The following is an 18,024-nucleotide window of genomic DNA, read 5'->3' on the forward strand; positions in this document are numbered from 1 at the left end:
ACACCGGCCAGCCATGTCTCTCTCTCTCTCTCTGTTTTTTTTTCCTGTTCGTTCTAAAAACTCGAATGGAGGTTAGAAATGGAAATGATGTGCACTGTTGGTTTTGACATGTGTGACAGTCGCCTGTAGTTATTCAAATGATTAATCAATAAGAAGGATTTCAGGGGGAAAAAGAATGCTTAATGCTAGTTACGGGCTTGCACAACACAGGAAACTCTCCTTGCCTGCAAGTGTGCAGGGAATTGATTGTAATGCCTCTGAAAGGCATTACTTGTGTGTCTCGGAAAACCTGGGCCTTGAGGAATACCAGGCCTATTACTCTGTGCTTGAAAGGTTATTGGGCCTTAAAGAATACCAGGCTTACTGAGGGAGGCGTTTTGAAAATTTACCAAGCTGTTTGTGCATAGGTGTGATATAATCCATGGAAAATTAAATGATTATTAAAAAAAGTTTTTTTTTCTTTTCCAAGTGAGTTATAAACAGTCAATATTTTTACCCTTGTTCTTTGTAGAATAACAGGAAGAGGTTCCTCCTTTTGGAATTCTGCAACTGTTGCATTTAGAGCCAGAGCATTGTTGTATGTTCGGATGGGGTTAAAGGTGTGCCTTTATGAAGCCCCTGGGAACTGATGATATTTGACACAGGGCTTCCGAAAAACTACTTTAAAAGTGGTTGAACCTAGTGAAATTTCAACAAGGTCAGTGGCTACTGAAATAGAATGTATATTCAGTATTTAAAAACAAGCAAAGTATTGCATSCACGTAAAGCTTTACTAATATTACTTTGTAAAAACTAGGAATGTATATAACACTCCGTGTACAGCTTTATAAGCTATGCAGCTCTGAGAAGTGAAATACTAGTAGCAGTGAAAATTCTTGGAATTACTTGAGTCAAAATTTTAAGAAATTATTATCTTTTTAGACAGCTCAGTTCTGTAGGCTGTTTGTGGGAATTTCTAGTTTACCATGCTCATGCAATTATATAACTCAAAATTCTAATCTGAAAAAGCTTTATCTAGTAGACAAAGTCTACTAGTTTGACRAAGTCTCTGGCTTTGGTTGATATATCTCAGTTTATATTCATTGAGTTTGTAGTGGACATATAAAGCAACTTGCAGGGTAATTTTTCAGTTTGCTTTCTATAGAAAGTCTGATCCAAAACAGATTCTTTTACTCTTTCCTTTCACTTCTGTGGTTGCAAAAKCAAGTGAAAAATGATAAGATAGTAGCACCTTCTGCCCCCTAAATACTAGGGGAACATACCTAGTAGAAAGAGGTAAATATACACAATCATGGTGTGTTTCTCATCTGACAGTTTCCCTACTGGGTTAATATCACTACTARCTTCAAAGAGTTTGTGGGCAAAGCAGGGAAAAGTAGTATGTAGAACTTGCATGTCTGGAATACAGATACTTCCTTTATGCAGAAGACTTGACCTTCAGCTTTTCCAAGAAGGAAGGAAGTTTGGTGGATTATTTATTTCTTTACTTTCTTCAGAGTGGATCACAGCCTCCTTTGGTACAGTCACGTCTTCTACCTACTGCCCTATGCATTTATACAAAGAAATTAGACATTTATGGATGCCACATTCAGTTTGTATGTATTTTTGAAATGTTGGAATTCCTTACTCAGGTGAAGTAAAGAATTTTTCTCCAGCTTCTCTGAAAAAAGTTAATGCAGCTTTATTAATAATAAATAAATAAAAAGCAYAAGTCATTGTAATCATATGTCCATAGAAGATATCTATATCTTGATATGTCAAGTAGCTGTAACTTTGGAATCCAGTGGGCGTATTTCACATTCTTTAAAAACATATTGGACTATAACCAAAACTGTGGATACAGTGTTAAGAAGATAAGAATCCTCTCTTGAGTAAGACTTGTGATACAGGTACTCTAAATTAGTATTTAGTAGTGACTATTTTGATATTTGGTATTTATTTGCATCCAAAACCTTTAACACCAATTGCGTATTGTTGTTCCCTTCGATGAAGCTGATGAAGCTTCATCTTTGATGAAGGTGGCCCACAACATAGGCAAGTTTAAGCTGTTACAAGAATATGAGTACACAAGATGTCTTCAACATGACTGTTGTGTGAAGAATAGGTGTTATAGAAATGGTTTAGAATGTAACAAGAATGTCTGGAGGTTATGGAGGTCAGTCCTGCTCTGGCTTCTCTTCTTTAAATAAATAAATAAATAAAWATACATTTTTTTAAAAAAGGTAGTTTGCATCAACAGAATTTGTGTCTAGCAATAAGAAACAAAATGTAGCAGATCAGTCATGGACTTGTGCTGCTGTARTGGTACTTGTCAGGTTCATTCTTTCTTTAAGAAATACTAATGTAAAAAAATTYCATATTTCAAGCTTGAGAGAAGCATAGGGTTTTGTGCCTTGAGAATYTGTTTTGCTGCAAAAAATGTATTAGTGTTAGGACAGATGAGGTTAGAGGTTTTGTAATAACTAAATGTTTTAAGTGACATAACTTACGGTAGCTGAAAGGGAGAGAATTTAACAAAAATAAAATGTGAAACTGGGGAAGTGATGTTTAACTTTAAAATTTAAATCTGTGAATGCTCACTTTCTGCACTAACTCTTATACTTTCTGAGTTTCTAACCTTAGAAATCCTGTTGAATTCCGTTGTATTAACCATTTGAGTTGAGAAATCTGCTTTTTCAAATAAGTGGTTGAACTTTATCAATACTATATGCTTTGATTTAAAACTGTAATGGGGCCTAATTAACAGGAATAACTTAAAATAGGTCTTGGTGTTGTGTCACTCTGTATTTTTAAAACAACAAAAGTGAAGTGTGGTATTTTGGAGTGTGTTTTTGCCTTTTCTCTCTGCTATAGACACAGAAAATGTGGCCGTCAAATTTGTCTTATCCATCCACTATCGTAAAGATAGGTGGTCAGCTAAATAGACATCATTGCGGACAGATGTTTGTTTAGCCTGTWCTTGAAAATATTTAATTATCATTCCACTGTATGTGTACTAGTCAATTTGAATCCTTATTTATCTCTAGATTTTAGAAGAACACAATAATCTTGATCTTTCTTGCCATACTAAACCCACTACGTCCATGTTCTAGTCCCTGTGGATGTGGGGAGGACAGTGGGCTCTTGCTACTTTATAGCACCTTCCATATAACAAAAGCTATTATTGTATGTACGTTTTCTTCTTCTACTTTTTAGACAAAATACCTTTTTTTTTTTAGCTTTATTTTTGTAAGTAAAGCTTTTGGGGACTCTTCTGTATTTTTTGTATGTGCTTTGTGTGTTGTCTGAATTCTGTTCTCACACCTAGATGTAGTGGTCCCACAAAGGCCTTACTAGTGCTGGATAAATTTGCAAAATACTTCATCATTCCAACTCATAATACTTTAATTTATTCACTAGTATATGATGTTTTTGATTTTTTTGCGTCAGCCTGGAATTGTTGACTCATTTCATTTGTGATTCACTGTAGCTCCATCCATATCTTTCTCTGCAGAACTACTGCCTACTCAGTTGTTCCCGTCTTGTAATTGTACAGTTGTTGGTTCCTGCTTTGCAGCTATACTTATATAACTGCATCCTATTTTTAAAACCACTTCTTCAACTTATCAAAATCATCTTGTATTATAATCTTGTCTTCCAAAATGCTTTCAATCCCTTGGTAGCTTGGAATCCTCTCTGGTACCTCAGCCGATTGTGAATGAAAATACCAACTACTTCTTGAACCTTGGACTAAACATTCTTCCCATTGGATAGTCACCAATGAGTACTCATTTATGATTTTTTTTTCTGCTAACTTTGCATCCAGTTTGTAGTTACTAAATTAAGACCATCTCTGTGGCATTTATGGTTCTGAGAATACCATGGGAACTATTTTAAAGTCAAGATAAATCAGTTGCTGTTCTACTACTCATACAGCCTCTTACCTTGTCATAGAAAGAAATTTAATTGATTTAGCATAATTTCTTTTTGCAGACCCATGCGGCTTTTATTTAGTTTTATTCATGACTGCTTGCAGTAATCTCACGTCAGTTCTTAAATAGAATTAAAAAAAAAAGAAAGAAAAACAAAGGGGCAAGCAAACAAGCTAAGTTGTTTGTAATGGCTGAAGGCCTTTTTTCTCTTTTTTCATATGTATATTTGATATTATACTATGGAAGTTTTTCAAAACATCTGTATTTCAAACTGTGCTATAGGTATAGTGAACTGTGCTGGATACAGCTGACACTTGTCTTTACGGTCAGAAATAACTGAGTTAAAGCTTGTTTTGAATTGCTTCTGTAGTCATAACAAAATACTCCATGTACCGTTTGCGTCAAATTTATTGATAGGCAATTGAAGCAATAGATTACGAATTGTATTCTTGTGACCAAACGTTAGTCAAGAAACTTGGACAGCTTTCTTCTGATAATTCGTATTTTCAGAATTTACAGGCACCTACTTACTGCTGTTTGCATATGTTGATGGTGGGATCAGGGAGAGAGGAAATGAGCCACTTACCAGACAGAAGTAAAGTGTAACTGAGTATTAATATCATCTATTAATGATGAAAGTTGCAGGCCAGAACATCTCATAATACTTCCTAGCAGATGTAATTACCTACTTTTGTTCTGTGTAGCAGTGATCAAAAACTGGCACRTGAGTGAATTTGAAATGGAAAAGCAAGAGTTTGGGGACACTTATGAGGAAAATATCCTTTTATTTATTATGGAGAGTCCTTTTCATCCATTCTCTCAAATATCCTTTGACAAATTGATATGTTGTGATCAGTCTTACTAAAATCAATTCACTGGACTAATCATACACAGAGATAGTCTACTTTAGAAGTTTTTTCATCTCATTGAGTCTGTCTGTCTGGCAGCTGAAGTGCCTATCTGCAGAATGTGACAGCCCTGATGAAGGGACTGTAGCCAAATGCTCACCTATGTAAGGTGATGAGATGAAACATATTTCCTCTCCCTGTGCCTAGCCTCTTTTTTTTATATATTCTTCAACTATTACTGCAGTTGCTACTGCAGCTATCTTCTAATTTTATTCTTTCAATGATTTAGACTAATCTCTTTGGCATACTTAGTAACTCCATGTTTAAAGGTGACTCATCCTGACTTGAAGACCTGCACACTGTTAATCAGGAATTTTGCATACTGGAAAAGTGAGATGATACCTGATGTAAATTCCCTGGGTATCTAGTGGATTTTAATGAGCAAAACTGTATACAATTCCATTAGTGAAGTTATCAGTTTTTAACCACTTGCTTTGGTAAACCCATGAATGAATTTTATTGCTAATCRCTCCCTAGAAAATGGGGTTGGGGGTAAAAATCCTTCAAGACTTTGCAAGAAAAACCAAAATAGGTGTGCACTCCCAACACTCTCCTTTTTCTTACTCTTTTTGCCTTGGACAGTACATTGGTAATGGATCAGGTGGAAGTGATAAAGAAACTGTCTTCTCTTCTAGCTATTGCCTGTGTGTTTTCTTCCCCCCAGCTTTGAACCACTCCTAAACTAAGAGAAACTATGAACCAAATTTGAATGTAGATGTGTCAACTTGTCTTTGTCTAGTTATGTATGGCAAAAAGTTTTCTTTTCAATTTAATAAAGTCATATAATAGTTCAAGAAATAAGTTCTTTCCTTTATTTTTCTGAATTTTTTTTCCCCTGTTTCAAAGGCTGTTTAAAACCTGTCTTCATTGTGGTAGGCATCAGGAGGCTAGCTGAGTAAGATGGGATTATAACTACATCATTATCTCTGTATTTCTCATATCCTACCCATCCTGAAAATAACTTCTGCAAGCATTTATGCTAATTCTTGATCATCGTGCTAATGGCTTGATCCTGTTATTGTAAGGGATTATTTTAAGTTATTCTTTTGTTTATCAAAAGCCAGAATAGATAGGTAGGTGTTGGTAAAGCAGTCATTAAACTCTCCCGTGTTAATAAAAAATGTTCCTACCAAAAAAGTTCATCTGCTCTGACAGTAGCATTTTTACCGTGCTACTGAACACAGAATATCGTACTGGATAGACAGTTAGTGTGACCCACTAGCGTTTTTCTTATGTGATTCTTAGTGCTCATAGAACTAAGCGAATTCTGGATGGATTGTAAAGGTGGAGCCTAGACAGGTTTCACTGGTTTGTTTTTTGTAACAAAAAATCCCTCTAGAAACTTGCATCTATATAAAGCATCTAAAAATCCCTACATAAAATATCTCCACCTAAAATCCAGTTCTAATGTAACCACCACTCTTCAAAGCAGTACTGATTATTGTGTTTTAGAAAACAAATTCAGCCAACTGCTTAATAGTTGGTGGTTTTTGGTTTTGCTTTTTAATGTACAGAGATTTTTTTTTTTTTAAATCAAATTACTTTCTTGAGCAGTAAGCAGAAAGGAAAATCAGTTTTTCCTTTCATTAAGCCAAAAGAGTCATATGTAGGCAAATTGGACTTGTTCTATGTTGTTTCTTTAAAAAAGATTTTTGGAAGAGAATAACTCTGATTAGTAGAACAAGCGAAAGTAAGGCCAGGAATAGCTTGCACAATGCTCTTTTTCTTCTTTTTCTTTCTTTTTTTTTCTTCTTTTAACATCTTAATGAGTCATTTTTCTAATTCAATCAGGAGGGCAGAATGAGGGTGCTAAAGTTTCTCATTTTCAGCCAGTAGGTAATGGAAGCTAYTTAAGTGTTATACATTTGAGGACAACAAAGCTTCCATATCTAGATTCTTTTATTACTTGTCACCAAAATCTTCCTTTAAGTATTATGTAAACTACTTACTGAAAGAACAGCACTGCTGTCCAGGCATCACCAGCTGTTTGTTTGTGGTGTCTAGAGGCAGGAAGGTAGGGGTGGTTTGTTTGAAGTACTTCTGTGACAGTAGTTCTAAAAATCTCTCAAGTTCTTGAGATCAACTAGGTAGACAAAATTAAGAATTGTGGTACTGAAATTCAGTCTGCCAGGAATTACTAAAGGTGATCTTTTAGATACTTGTTCCATGGCAGAAGTATGCCTACCCTCTGTTAGCCAAGAAAAATATAAATAACTGGTGGTCTGATTCAACAAACAAACAAGTAAAACACTCTTTGAATGTCGGCTGCCTCATTCTGTTCTTTACCTCCTGATTAAAATTCATGTTTGGTGGTTGCTACTCTTTTTTAAAATAGCATTTTTTCCCCATGAGTTACTAATTTGCTGTGAATCTTAATTGTAGTGCTTATAGGAGATACAGGAGACCCTGAAGGCCTCTCTAAAATAGAATGTCAAATTGAAATGTCTTCTTTTATTGAGACAATTATGAAAGTGAATCAAAAGCAAAACAATCTAAATCATCCTTTTCTGGCATATTCTCAGCCCTTAGACTCTGACTGACTTGGAAGTTTTCCTATCTTGCATCCAAAAGGGGAATGGGAAACCAGAATCCTTGTTGGAAAGTGGGAGGCTGAATGGACCTAATTCACATGGCTGCCTTAAAGCGGAAGTAAATCTTTGCAATCCTGCAGAAAAATGTTGAGTAATTGAGTCCATTAAGGTTTGTCATAAATTCTTTTTTTTGGGTTGCACTAGAAAGTGGTTAAAGGTATTTGTCAGAATTCTTGCAAAATAAATCTGTATTAAACCTCCTCTATGAATACTGTTTTCTTAATCTCCTTGTTGATTGAAGTCAGTACCCTGTAAAAATGGAAATCCTCTAGGCTGAGGCTTTGTGTGGCCTTGTGGCTCATAAGAATATGTATTTTAATTAGAAAATAAGTATATGGTAGAATACTCAGCTTGTTTATATTATCCTCAGGAATAAAGGGAGACSTTGTTGACTAAGACTTCTGATTTTTTTTTATTTTATTTATTCATTTTTTAACACTTTCTTAATGCAAAAAGTTCATAAGTCTGGAATTGTTGACTCTTAGAAAAACTCAGTAGTTACTAAACTGAAAGGATTGTATTCATCTGTGTAGAAGTCTGGAAACTTTACAAAAAATAGTTTGTTTTTTTAAAAAGCTTAAACTTTCCACACCAATACAAATAATTTTTTCCAAAGAGATGTTCATGGTGTGCTCCAAGGAGTAATTCACATCTAGCAATTCACATCTCGTAATTCACGAGCAGAGAGTTTTGCTTATAAAACCGCTCTTAAAGGTAACTTCAGGTTAGCCATGAATTATCATTAAGTGATTGTTTCCCATTAGAATGGTCTGTTTAAGTGAAGAGATGAGTTCATATTATCTTCTCTCTCTCTTCTTTTTTTTCCTTATTTACTTTAAAGCTTGGGATGAAATCTTGTTTTGTGTTTCTTCCCCAAAAAGTTTCTGCAGAATTGTGACATGAGTCTTTTTTTTATGGAAGAGATGAAGATATATTACTTTAAAGTTAGCCTGATTCTTTAATTTAAATTACTGTTCTCCACTGTTCTTTCTTTTTGCATTTTCCTCTCTATGTGGTGAATTTGTGCATTAGCTTTTTTTTTTTTTTTTTTTTCCTCCTCTCTTCACTGTTCAATACTTGTAAAATTCAGAATGATGTCAAGCTCCCTAACTTTGGGGGAAGTCTTTCCTGGTATGGGCTTACTAAAATTAAAATGTGTGGTCCTGTCAGCTAGCTTGGAAACAACTAGGGTGAAAGAAATATCTGGAAATCATTTCATTTAACCTCCTGCTCGATACAGGGCTAGTTTCGAAGTTCAGTCTGCTTTTTCAGGGCCTTGTCTGGTCAAGTTTTGAAAGTCTCCAAGGACAGCAGTTTCACAGCCTTCTCCGACAACCTCTTCCAGATCACAAGCGCTCTCATTGTGAAGAACCTTTTCCTTATGCGGAGTTGATATTACCCTGCAGCAGTGTGTGCCCACTGCCTCTCATCTTTTCACTGCRCTATCTGAGAAGAGTCCAAGTCCATCTTTTCGATAATCTGTCTGTTGGATGGTGGAAGATTGCAGCTAGATCCTCCCATAGCCTCTCCAGCTTAAATAAACTCTATTCCATTAGTCTCCACTGTATCTCCTATGCTCAAGTCCCCTAACTATATGTCCCCTATACATCACACTTTCATAACTACTACAGTGTGCCTTGGCCAAAGTTTCAAGATCAAATAGTGCTTTATAGCAGTGTGTAAAGCTATGTACATTTGTGTTTGTTTGAAATGTTCATTTACTTCAGAGCTTAATCTTGAAGGACTCTTTTGTCTGGGACAGAGGGAAAGAAAGGAACTGGTAAAATGTACGAATCATAAATTAGCATCAGATTCTTCTCTGCCTAACAGGGTAGTTTAACAATTTCCAATCTTGCCAGAATTGTTAAATAAAAGCTTTTGACCTTTTGWCCAGCTGAAACTGGATGTAGCCTTCAAATTCCACCTGCAGAGGACTTCAGAGGGCACACATTCCCTTTTGGAAGAGTCATGCTGTTGGAAGGCTGTTTCCTGTACACCTAACTTTTTTAACAAAACAAAACAAAAACTTATTTTGTTATTTAAAAAAAAAAAAACCACATTTTGAATGTTCTGAATTTAGTTTACCTGATATAAACGTCAATTCTAATATCAATTTGATACATGTGTAAATGGGGTAAAATGTGCGTGTGTTTCTGTCTATGAGAAGGTAACTCTTAAGGGAATTTTTGTGTAGGGAACTTTTGATCTTACTACAGCACTGATTCTTTATTGGTATGCTCTCACAATGTTTTGGTGTTTTTTTTTACAATTAATATGTATGCAATTGCTTTCTGTTCCTAATACCTTGATTCACTATTCTATTTCTCTAATATCTTTCTATTCCAGAAGATGCATCTAAATGCATCTGAGGCATCTTATCTTGCTATTTTATGGCATGTTTTGTGATATTGACAAGAGCAGAAGTGACTAACAGGCGACAAGTTTGTTATTTCCTGTCTTCGGATTTCTCTTCTTGCTTAAACTTCTAGATTCGAAGTCTGACACTGTTTTCAGTGGATCTAAAGCACAGAGGTTATGATTTCTGTTTGTGTGTAGCTACCTGCTCCTGCCTCAAGGCAATTAAATGAGGTTTTCTAGTTTTTTAARCAATTACCCATAGCTTTATTTCTTCCTATTTTCTCTTCCCCTCCCCTCCCCTTCCCTCTCTCTCCCATCTAACTTCCCATGTGATTCAAAAAAGGTGTGGGGTTCCTTTTGCTTGTTTTATCTTCTCCAGGGTCAGGCAACRTGTACTGCCAGTACATTGTGAGACTGAAAACATTTTTTAGCAGATAATGCCCTCTAGCATGAAGATGCTTTAAAATTTGGCAGTTGAAATTATAGAAGACAGAATCATGATGAGATTGAGGTGATGGTGGAGATGCATCATGAGGGACCTCAGAAATAAGCATTAGATTTAAATAGATAATGTGCGGACAAACCAGGCAAAGAAAGGAGGACAGATTGGATAGAAATGCAAATAATGCATAGAATTGTTTATTGAGTTACTCAAGTATAACTGTTCTTTACAGTACTGAATGATAGTGCAATGTGTAGAATCAGTAAGTGTTTGAAGTAGCTGGAAAGTGGTGAGAGAAGACTGGGTTGTATAAAGTAGTTATTCCAAATGTTTTTCATTTTGAAACTATCTTTCATTTAACTGTTCAAAACTGTCATAATAGTTCTTCCTAGTTTAATATCTCCACACTGAGAAAATTCTTCATACTCTAAGAGTATCATTGGTAGTTCTTTCAAAATAGTTTTACAATCTTTTGAAGAAGTAATGTTGTTAGGCATTAGACTTCAATTTCAAAGGCCTGACTATGTATGTTTTGCTGATTATGTTTTGATCTGTAATCTAAAGCAGTAAAGTCAGCTTTATAGCCGAATTTTAGTTCTGTTTTAACCGAATTAGAAATTACACCTCTGCCCTCCACTTGATATTCTGAGTTGGCAAATAAAAAGCCATAGCTTATCCCCTTAATTACTTTTCTTATGAGAAGAGTGGTGTTTAAGAAAGTATACGTTTGTTCATTTTGCCGCCCCCCCTTTTTTTGCTTTCTGTAACGCGTTTCCCTTCGTGGCTGGGAGAGGGCTAGCTCTTCTACAACAGCTCTTAATGGAAGCACATGGGCTGTAATACAGTATGTATGAGGAAGAAGATAGTCTGTCATTATCTTGTGATGGCCGGCTCTGTTTTTCTCTCTCATGCCTCCACCCATGTTGGGCGTTTACTCCACCCTCTGCTTCAAATCCTGTCTGTCCTCACACAKTAAGCCAGCTGAAAGGGAAGGGGGTAGGAGCAGATGGGGACCTGGAGCTGCTTCACTGCTTTCCTGTGCTTTTCCTCCCCTGCTTCCCCCTCCTTCTGGGAGTTAAATATTCTTTTCCGTTTTGATTCAGGGAAAGAATGCCATGCTCCTTCTCCCAGAAATGGTGTTGGCTTAGTTACTTATTTAACAATGGAGAGTAAAATTCTTACAGGGAAAATGCAGCATTTTGCAATGCTTACATTTAGAAATTTGAATTCTGAAGCCATGCCGAAGTTGTATTCAGCTTCACTGGTGATTTGATTTCATTTGATCTAATATTAGATTAATTGTAACTTATATTTATGGTAGACAATAAGAAGTATATTTTGTCTATGTTCTATTATGTAACTATATGGAAAAGCTGACATAGATCTTCTTGGAGTCCCAATTTTAGGGTTAAAATCTCAGCATAACTTGACAGAATCCTGCATARCTTTCTATTGGTGCCAGACGTGTTCATTTTAAAAGGAGAAAAAGCCCACCGTTTAGAAGAAAATCAATAACACAAATAGGCAAATAACACTACAGGATTATGTCAGATGGGTATGGATAATTTCGCCTCCCCCCCCTTTTAATTTTATTAAGACATCCAGTTAAGCATGCTGATTCTGTGATGTGCRGTCTTTGACACAGGTAGAACAGCAAGCAAACTTCTTTTGCATCTTTGAAATTTAGAAGGATGATGTGTGGTACTTTTCCCCTTTTGTCCCTGGAATTATTTTGTGTTTAAAATATGCTGTTCCATTTCCATTTTATTATGATAGTAAGAATAAGCTCTTACTTTTAAATGGACGTTGTTTTGCCCTCATCTGCCTAACCTATAAGATATTATGCTAAAGGAAATGAAAATGTTTGGGCATTTGGCTTCTTGGAGAAGTCAAGAAATTTTAAATTAATGATACTGTAAAGCCACCAGTTGGCCTTCTGGTGTGGCTTTTGCAGTGTGAAACTCCTGAATTTTTCTTCAGTTTCTATTATAGCTTAATTTTGTTGAATTGTGTATGTAACTTTCCCAGTGCTTTTGTAGCATGATGACTGAGTAAAGACTTTGGCTTTCTCCTGAAGAGATTTTAACATAATTCTGAATCTATACATACAAAAAAGTGAATAGTTATCTTTCTGATATTGGCTAACGCTTTATATCTTTTAATCTTTGTAGAAAACATTCCAGAAGAACTGCGAGAACCATTTTACACAGACCAGTATGACCAGGAGCACATTAAACCACCTGTTGTTAACTTGCTGCTGTCGGCAGAACTCTACTGTCGTGCTGGGAGCCTTATTCTCAAAAGCGATGCTGCAAAGCCACTTCTAGGTCATGATGCTGTTATACAAGCCCTGGCACAAAAAGGCCTTTATGTCACTGACCAAGAAAAGTTGGTGACTGAACGGGATCTTCACAAAAAACCCATTCAGATGGTGAGTTTCCATGTTTAGTATGTCTCTTCTACTCTTCTGTGAACTCCCAATAACTGCATATTTGTTTCTTTTTAACATGCATCATTATTTTAAAGTATTTTATCAAGAGTTAGATTTGGTTCATTACTGGGAGGCTTGTTTTTTCCATCTCTTCAGAGCTGTCAAAGCAAGTATATTTCCTTTGTACYAATAGTTCTACTTTAAGTGTTACATTTTGCATTTACTATTAACAATATGATCACTTTGATTGCAGTTTTGCAGTGATTGCAGATGAATTCTTCTTTATTTGAAAAATTGTTTGAAAATAGTTTTTTCTCTCTTTCTAGAGATCTTTGGTTAAAAGCTAAATGATGACATACACCAACTAACAACATTTGGTAGTCACCAGTTAAATTTAAGTCGCAAAGTTAAATTTGTGTAAAACAAAATGATGGAATTTTCTTTTATGGAGACTTTTAATAGCAGGTCTTTGCTTTATCCAACTGGTAATTAAAACATCAGTTCAATGGATGAATGAATCCATTTCTAAGCTTTTAAGTTGGGGGCTTTTCTCATTGACTGAAGCTGAGAAGAAAATTTGTAAGAGTATTACTATTTTTGGCCAGTCCTTTCCCCTGAGTTATATATGAAATGATATAAGATTTAAATACATTTTAAACAGTAAGAGATGAAAATTTCTATTTTCTCTACTGAATATAAAACTATAATAAAAAATATAATATAAAACATAGAGCAGCCAACTTCCATTCTCACACAAAGCTTTATTCAAGACTGTTAATTTGAAATTAATTGCAATTTTCATTGTGATTTCAATGGAATTCTTACTTCGTTCCCTATGTAGAGGTATTTGTGACACAATCTGGACTCTTCAGATTGGAGCATGTTAGGCAAATACCTAATAAAGAACTTCTATAAATTTTCTACAATCCATTGGCTGACTTTAAACTTTGCAGTTAATTTCCCAGGATATTTGTTGCTTAAATCTGCCTACTGGAGTTGACTGACTGCTGCATTTTTAAGTCCTTTGATACTTTTTTTTTTTTTTTTTTAAGGCCAGTGACCTGTAACTGCTGCTAGAATGGAGATGTGTGAAGGCTAGTACAGCTATATTGTTATCATTATTATTTGAAATTTGTGTTTAGTAAAGTATAAGGTGATTAAAGAGTACTTGGCATATAAGTAGAGATAATATCTGCTATTTGATCAATTGGTATAGACTGATAAATTGGAGAGCCTTTACAGGTGTGAAACAAAAGCTGCTAATTASTAATTAATGATTTTGTTTATACAGTATTGCCAAGAAGTATTAGGCCTATTGATTTCCACTGTTAACTCATTTTCCTTTTAGAAGTAGCAGTAGTAAGTTAGTATGATATTAGGACTAAACTCATCACAGCAGCTTCTTTTTTTTTGTTTGTTTGTTTGTTTTTTGTTTTTTTTTTTTATTTAGAGCTCTTTCCTTCTTAATATTTAAGATACTAGCTTTTCAACAATAGCAATAAAATTAGTCAGGGCATTATTTTCTGAGTAAAGCTGTGATTGAATGCACTCGAGTTTTTGCCAGACTCTTCTGATCTTGTAGGGTTTTTATTGTTATTCATTTTGTTGGTATTTGGGGGTGTGGTGCTTTTTCGGGGGGCAGGTTCTTTTTGCAAAGAACAAGTGGCATTTCAGTGAAAGAAGCTGTGGCTATTGGGCAAAAGATGTTGTGAAGTGATAAAAAATTTACAGGACACTACAACAGTCAATGTTCTAGAATTAAGCATTTATGGTGTTCATAAAAGACAAAACTTTTAAGGGGATAAACTTCCTGATTGTCATTGTTTTTGTAGAACTTCCATTCTAATCTTTGGAAGAAGACAAAGTTACTGATTTGGACTTTTGCATCTGTGGGTGTGTGTTGGTTTKGGGGTGTGTGTGTTGGTTTTCCCTTTAGTTCTTCCCTGAGTGGGCGTAGAAGGCTTTTTTGGAGTTGGCAACTGAGAAGCGTGTTGGTGTTCCCTACTTTGGTTTGCTAATCTTCAGAGGTCAGGAGCTCAAAATGCTCTTCAGTGACAATGTTACGTTCCCCAGTGCTRGATGGCTGCTTGCATCTTCCTTCCCTGTGTGGGTTAGGTGTAGACCAGCAAATAGTTCTTCAGCATCAGTGTGGCAAAGCCGACATCGCCAGGTAAGGACTTCTGCACAGGTCCTTTGTCCCCACTGCAGTGCCAGCAGCAGAGGAGTAACCTGGTGCAGCTGTGCTCCAGCTGTGCCCCAGCTGGATGGGAGAGGGAGCACCAGAGCAGAAACAGAACTGCCTGAGGCAGAAGAGCAGCCATAACTAGAACTATTGCCACCAAAAAACAGCTRTAATGTCAGTACTAATGTTCTGAGCCCAAGGATTTTTGCTTGTCTTGTTACAGTATTGTCCATATGCCAGTTCCTARCAGCTCTAGTATATCTTAATTGTGAAGTCTCGATCTTTCCTTTGCTATATAATTAAAAAAGTTGGCAGRGAATTTCAAATCTGGCTATATTGAAGGAGTTTTAAAATTATCCCCTTGAAATCTTCCAGTACCTTTTCCCAGTGTTCCATATGTCATAGTTTCTCTAAATCTCGCAAAGTAAGATATATATCATGTTTTAAAGTATCAAATATGATTTTTTCTTTTCAAATTATGTAGAACAGGAAGTTTGCATATGTAGTTAACTCATCCGTTCCTCTGGTAGACCAGATTGCATTATAGCTATGTTCAGTCTAATTTTGAGTAATTCAATGGAAAACAAGTGCGGTAATCTTTCTCTACATTGGCCTGTTGCCCTCCACAGATGGAAAAAATGTTGATGTATGTTATAAAGGGCAGTTTTTGTTATTTGCTCAGATGTGCTGAATGGGGTATGAGTGAGTTATATTATGAAAATATGAAAAGATATTTGAGTACAGAATGGCTTAACTTATGCTTTATTTATAGTGCATGTAGCTGTGGTCATCAGGCTTGGAATTCTTTGCAGTGTGCGTGGTTCAGAGTGATAGGTGTGATTAAGTGTTGGTTTACTTCACATCTATGGCTGGAATACTTACTAATCCAGGCAAGTCAAAACTGACCTTTTCTGTATCTTAGATATCATTAGTTCAAGCTTTCTCTAGGAAGCACCTTACCTAGTAAAGGTTTTGAGGAGTCAGAGAAATGAATATGTGTATTTCATTCTTCATGCATTTGGACCAGAATATCCTCATTACGGCAGACTTTCAGCTATGCTAGTGTCTGATTTGAGAAGCTGCATTTTTTTTAATTTTATATATATATTTTTTTAATATGTATGTATGYGATTAGTTTCCTGCAGTGGAATGAAATTAGGAAAGATKCTTACRAAACTAATGCCCCAAAAAGCAGTAGCAGAGGCTTTTGTTAATACCTTCTGTGCTGGGGTTGGAGAAGTCCATATGGAGTCTGTTTTGTTTTCATTTGTAYAGTGCCTCATTTATTCAGATGTTTTGTATTTGTTTTCTTGGCTAAACACAAAAGTAAATTATTACTTAAGCTTTTTCCAGTTAAAAATTTATAATTGAAACTATCTGTTCCAGAAAGATTGCATCTTGAGATAATACTACATAGTTCCCCAGTGATACCTCTATTTCTCTTCTCTGTTATAAGCTGTTAAAATTTAATATATATGCTTACCTATGTTTAATATTTTTATTTGATAGAATCTACCTGTACCATTATCTTGGTAGGCGAGCAAAATAGGTAGGTATTATGCTGTTACTCTCCAGGTTGAAATTCATAAGCTCTGCTATGCTAGAGACTTGAATAGTGCAGTAGTCCAGAACTTGTATTTGAAACAATATTGAATCAAGAACCGGAGTATTTTTGTTCCTGAAACCTAAACTTATTTCAGCGGGCAAATTCCAATTGCATCAAAAAAGAAGAAAGCCTGACATAGGCAGCAGCTTACATATGGAAGTCATATATGAAATTTTGACAGATTATAAAAATTCTACAAAGCTTAATATTTCAGTTTGGCTAATTATGCAAAATAGATTTTGTTTTAATACTTTCACATACAATATGAGTAGATCAGTATTCAAGTTAATCTTAGCTTTTATATTGCCATATTGATTTAAATTTCACCTTTTAAGAAAGCTTTATTTTGTCAGCAAAACTGACTTGAATATTCAAAAGTCAGGTACATAAGAGGCAGGCAACTTGGATTTTCTTTTCATGTTCCTTGTGTATACAGATTTGTTCTCTTAGGAATAGATACGTTTTTTTAAAAACTTATAGGATAAACCAGGGGTGATTTTGATGAGACAATTTTCTGCATTATGTCAATAATTCAATATCAGCGTAATAATGTATTTTCAAAAAGCCCATTCCTTTTACAAGAATTCTGATATTTAGTCAGACTAGCTGATGATCTGTCAGTTTCTATCAAATGCAGAGAAGAATAAGTACATTTGGTAAAGAATTCAAGAATGCCTGTACTCCCACAAATGCTCCAAATGCTCATATGGCATTTGGGGAAAAGGAATAAAGAATCAGCATCTTACTTCTGTGCTGCCTGGTGCTCTGCAGGGGACCTGAAGTTGCGTGATTACCCAAGCCCTGCACCTCTGTACTGCCTAGTCTCTATCTCCAGTGTGACAGAGCCAAGACCAATTGAATTTCAAGCGTCAGGATAATAGTGTGAAATCCTAAATACCTGTCTAAAAATAAAATGTACATTGGGGGGTGGTGGAAAAAGCATGCACATGTTATATGTATATATACTATATGTTATAGACTATTTCCAGACTTGTGCTGAAAATCCATTCTTCTGCCCTTATTCTGGTATAAGTCAACATTAAAATAAAAAAAAAAAAAGTATTGATAGAAAAATATTTTAATTTGATTWAAAAAATCACAATTTTGTATGGGAATTTAAATGTTTGCAACAAAAACTAACATTTTAGATATTTAGTTCTCAAATAAAACTTAGTGACTAAAGAAAGGTTAGTGAATATCCTACATACAAATACAATCTCCAGGAATATATGCCATATTCCAAATATTTCTTTGTATAATCATCTCAGTATGGGAAAATATAAAACCTGTACTAAGTATATTACTGTCAAGAAGCATAGTTTTTGCATAACTTTGTGTCTAATTTGGGAGGATATTCTTCCATCCACTAGCGGAGKGGGGACCTTACTTTCACCCTTGTTTAATTATTTTTGAGAATTATTCTCATTAATCAAGAAACACTTAAATGCTCCACATGCTCCAAAATTGTCAGCCAAGGCACAAAGGGATTGAATGGCTCTAGCAAAACCCCAGCAATAAATCCGTAATAGCAGTGGGATTAGAAATTGTTGCCTCCTGATTTCCCATGCTTGATGCTATCTGTCTATCTATCTGTA

General features: G+C 35.3%; 1 protein-coding gene across 1 annotated transcript in view; it reads left to right on the forward strand.

Annotated features, from left to right (window-relative positions):
* The window catches only part of CAMSAP2 (calmodulin regulated spectrin associated protein family member 2), a 113,748-nt gene that overhangs the window by 22,904 nt on the left and 72,820 nt on the right, over positions 1-18,024 (forward strand). Inside the window, exon 2 of the mRNA XM_085299076.1 lies at positions 12,382-12,641. Within this exon, the coding sequence (XP_085155202.1) occupies positions 12,382-12,641 (260 nt within the window). The remainder of the gene's footprint in view (positions 1-12,381; positions 12,642-18,024) is intronic.

This window comes from Rhea americana, unplaced genomic scaffold, assembly GCF_003343005.1.
Source record: "Rhea americana isolate MKP2758 unplaced genomic scaffold, rheAme1 scaffold_144, whole genome shotgun sequence".
Classification (NCBI taxonomy): domain Eukaryota; kingdom Metazoa; phylum Chordata; class Aves; order Rheiformes; family Rheidae; genus Rhea; species Rhea americana.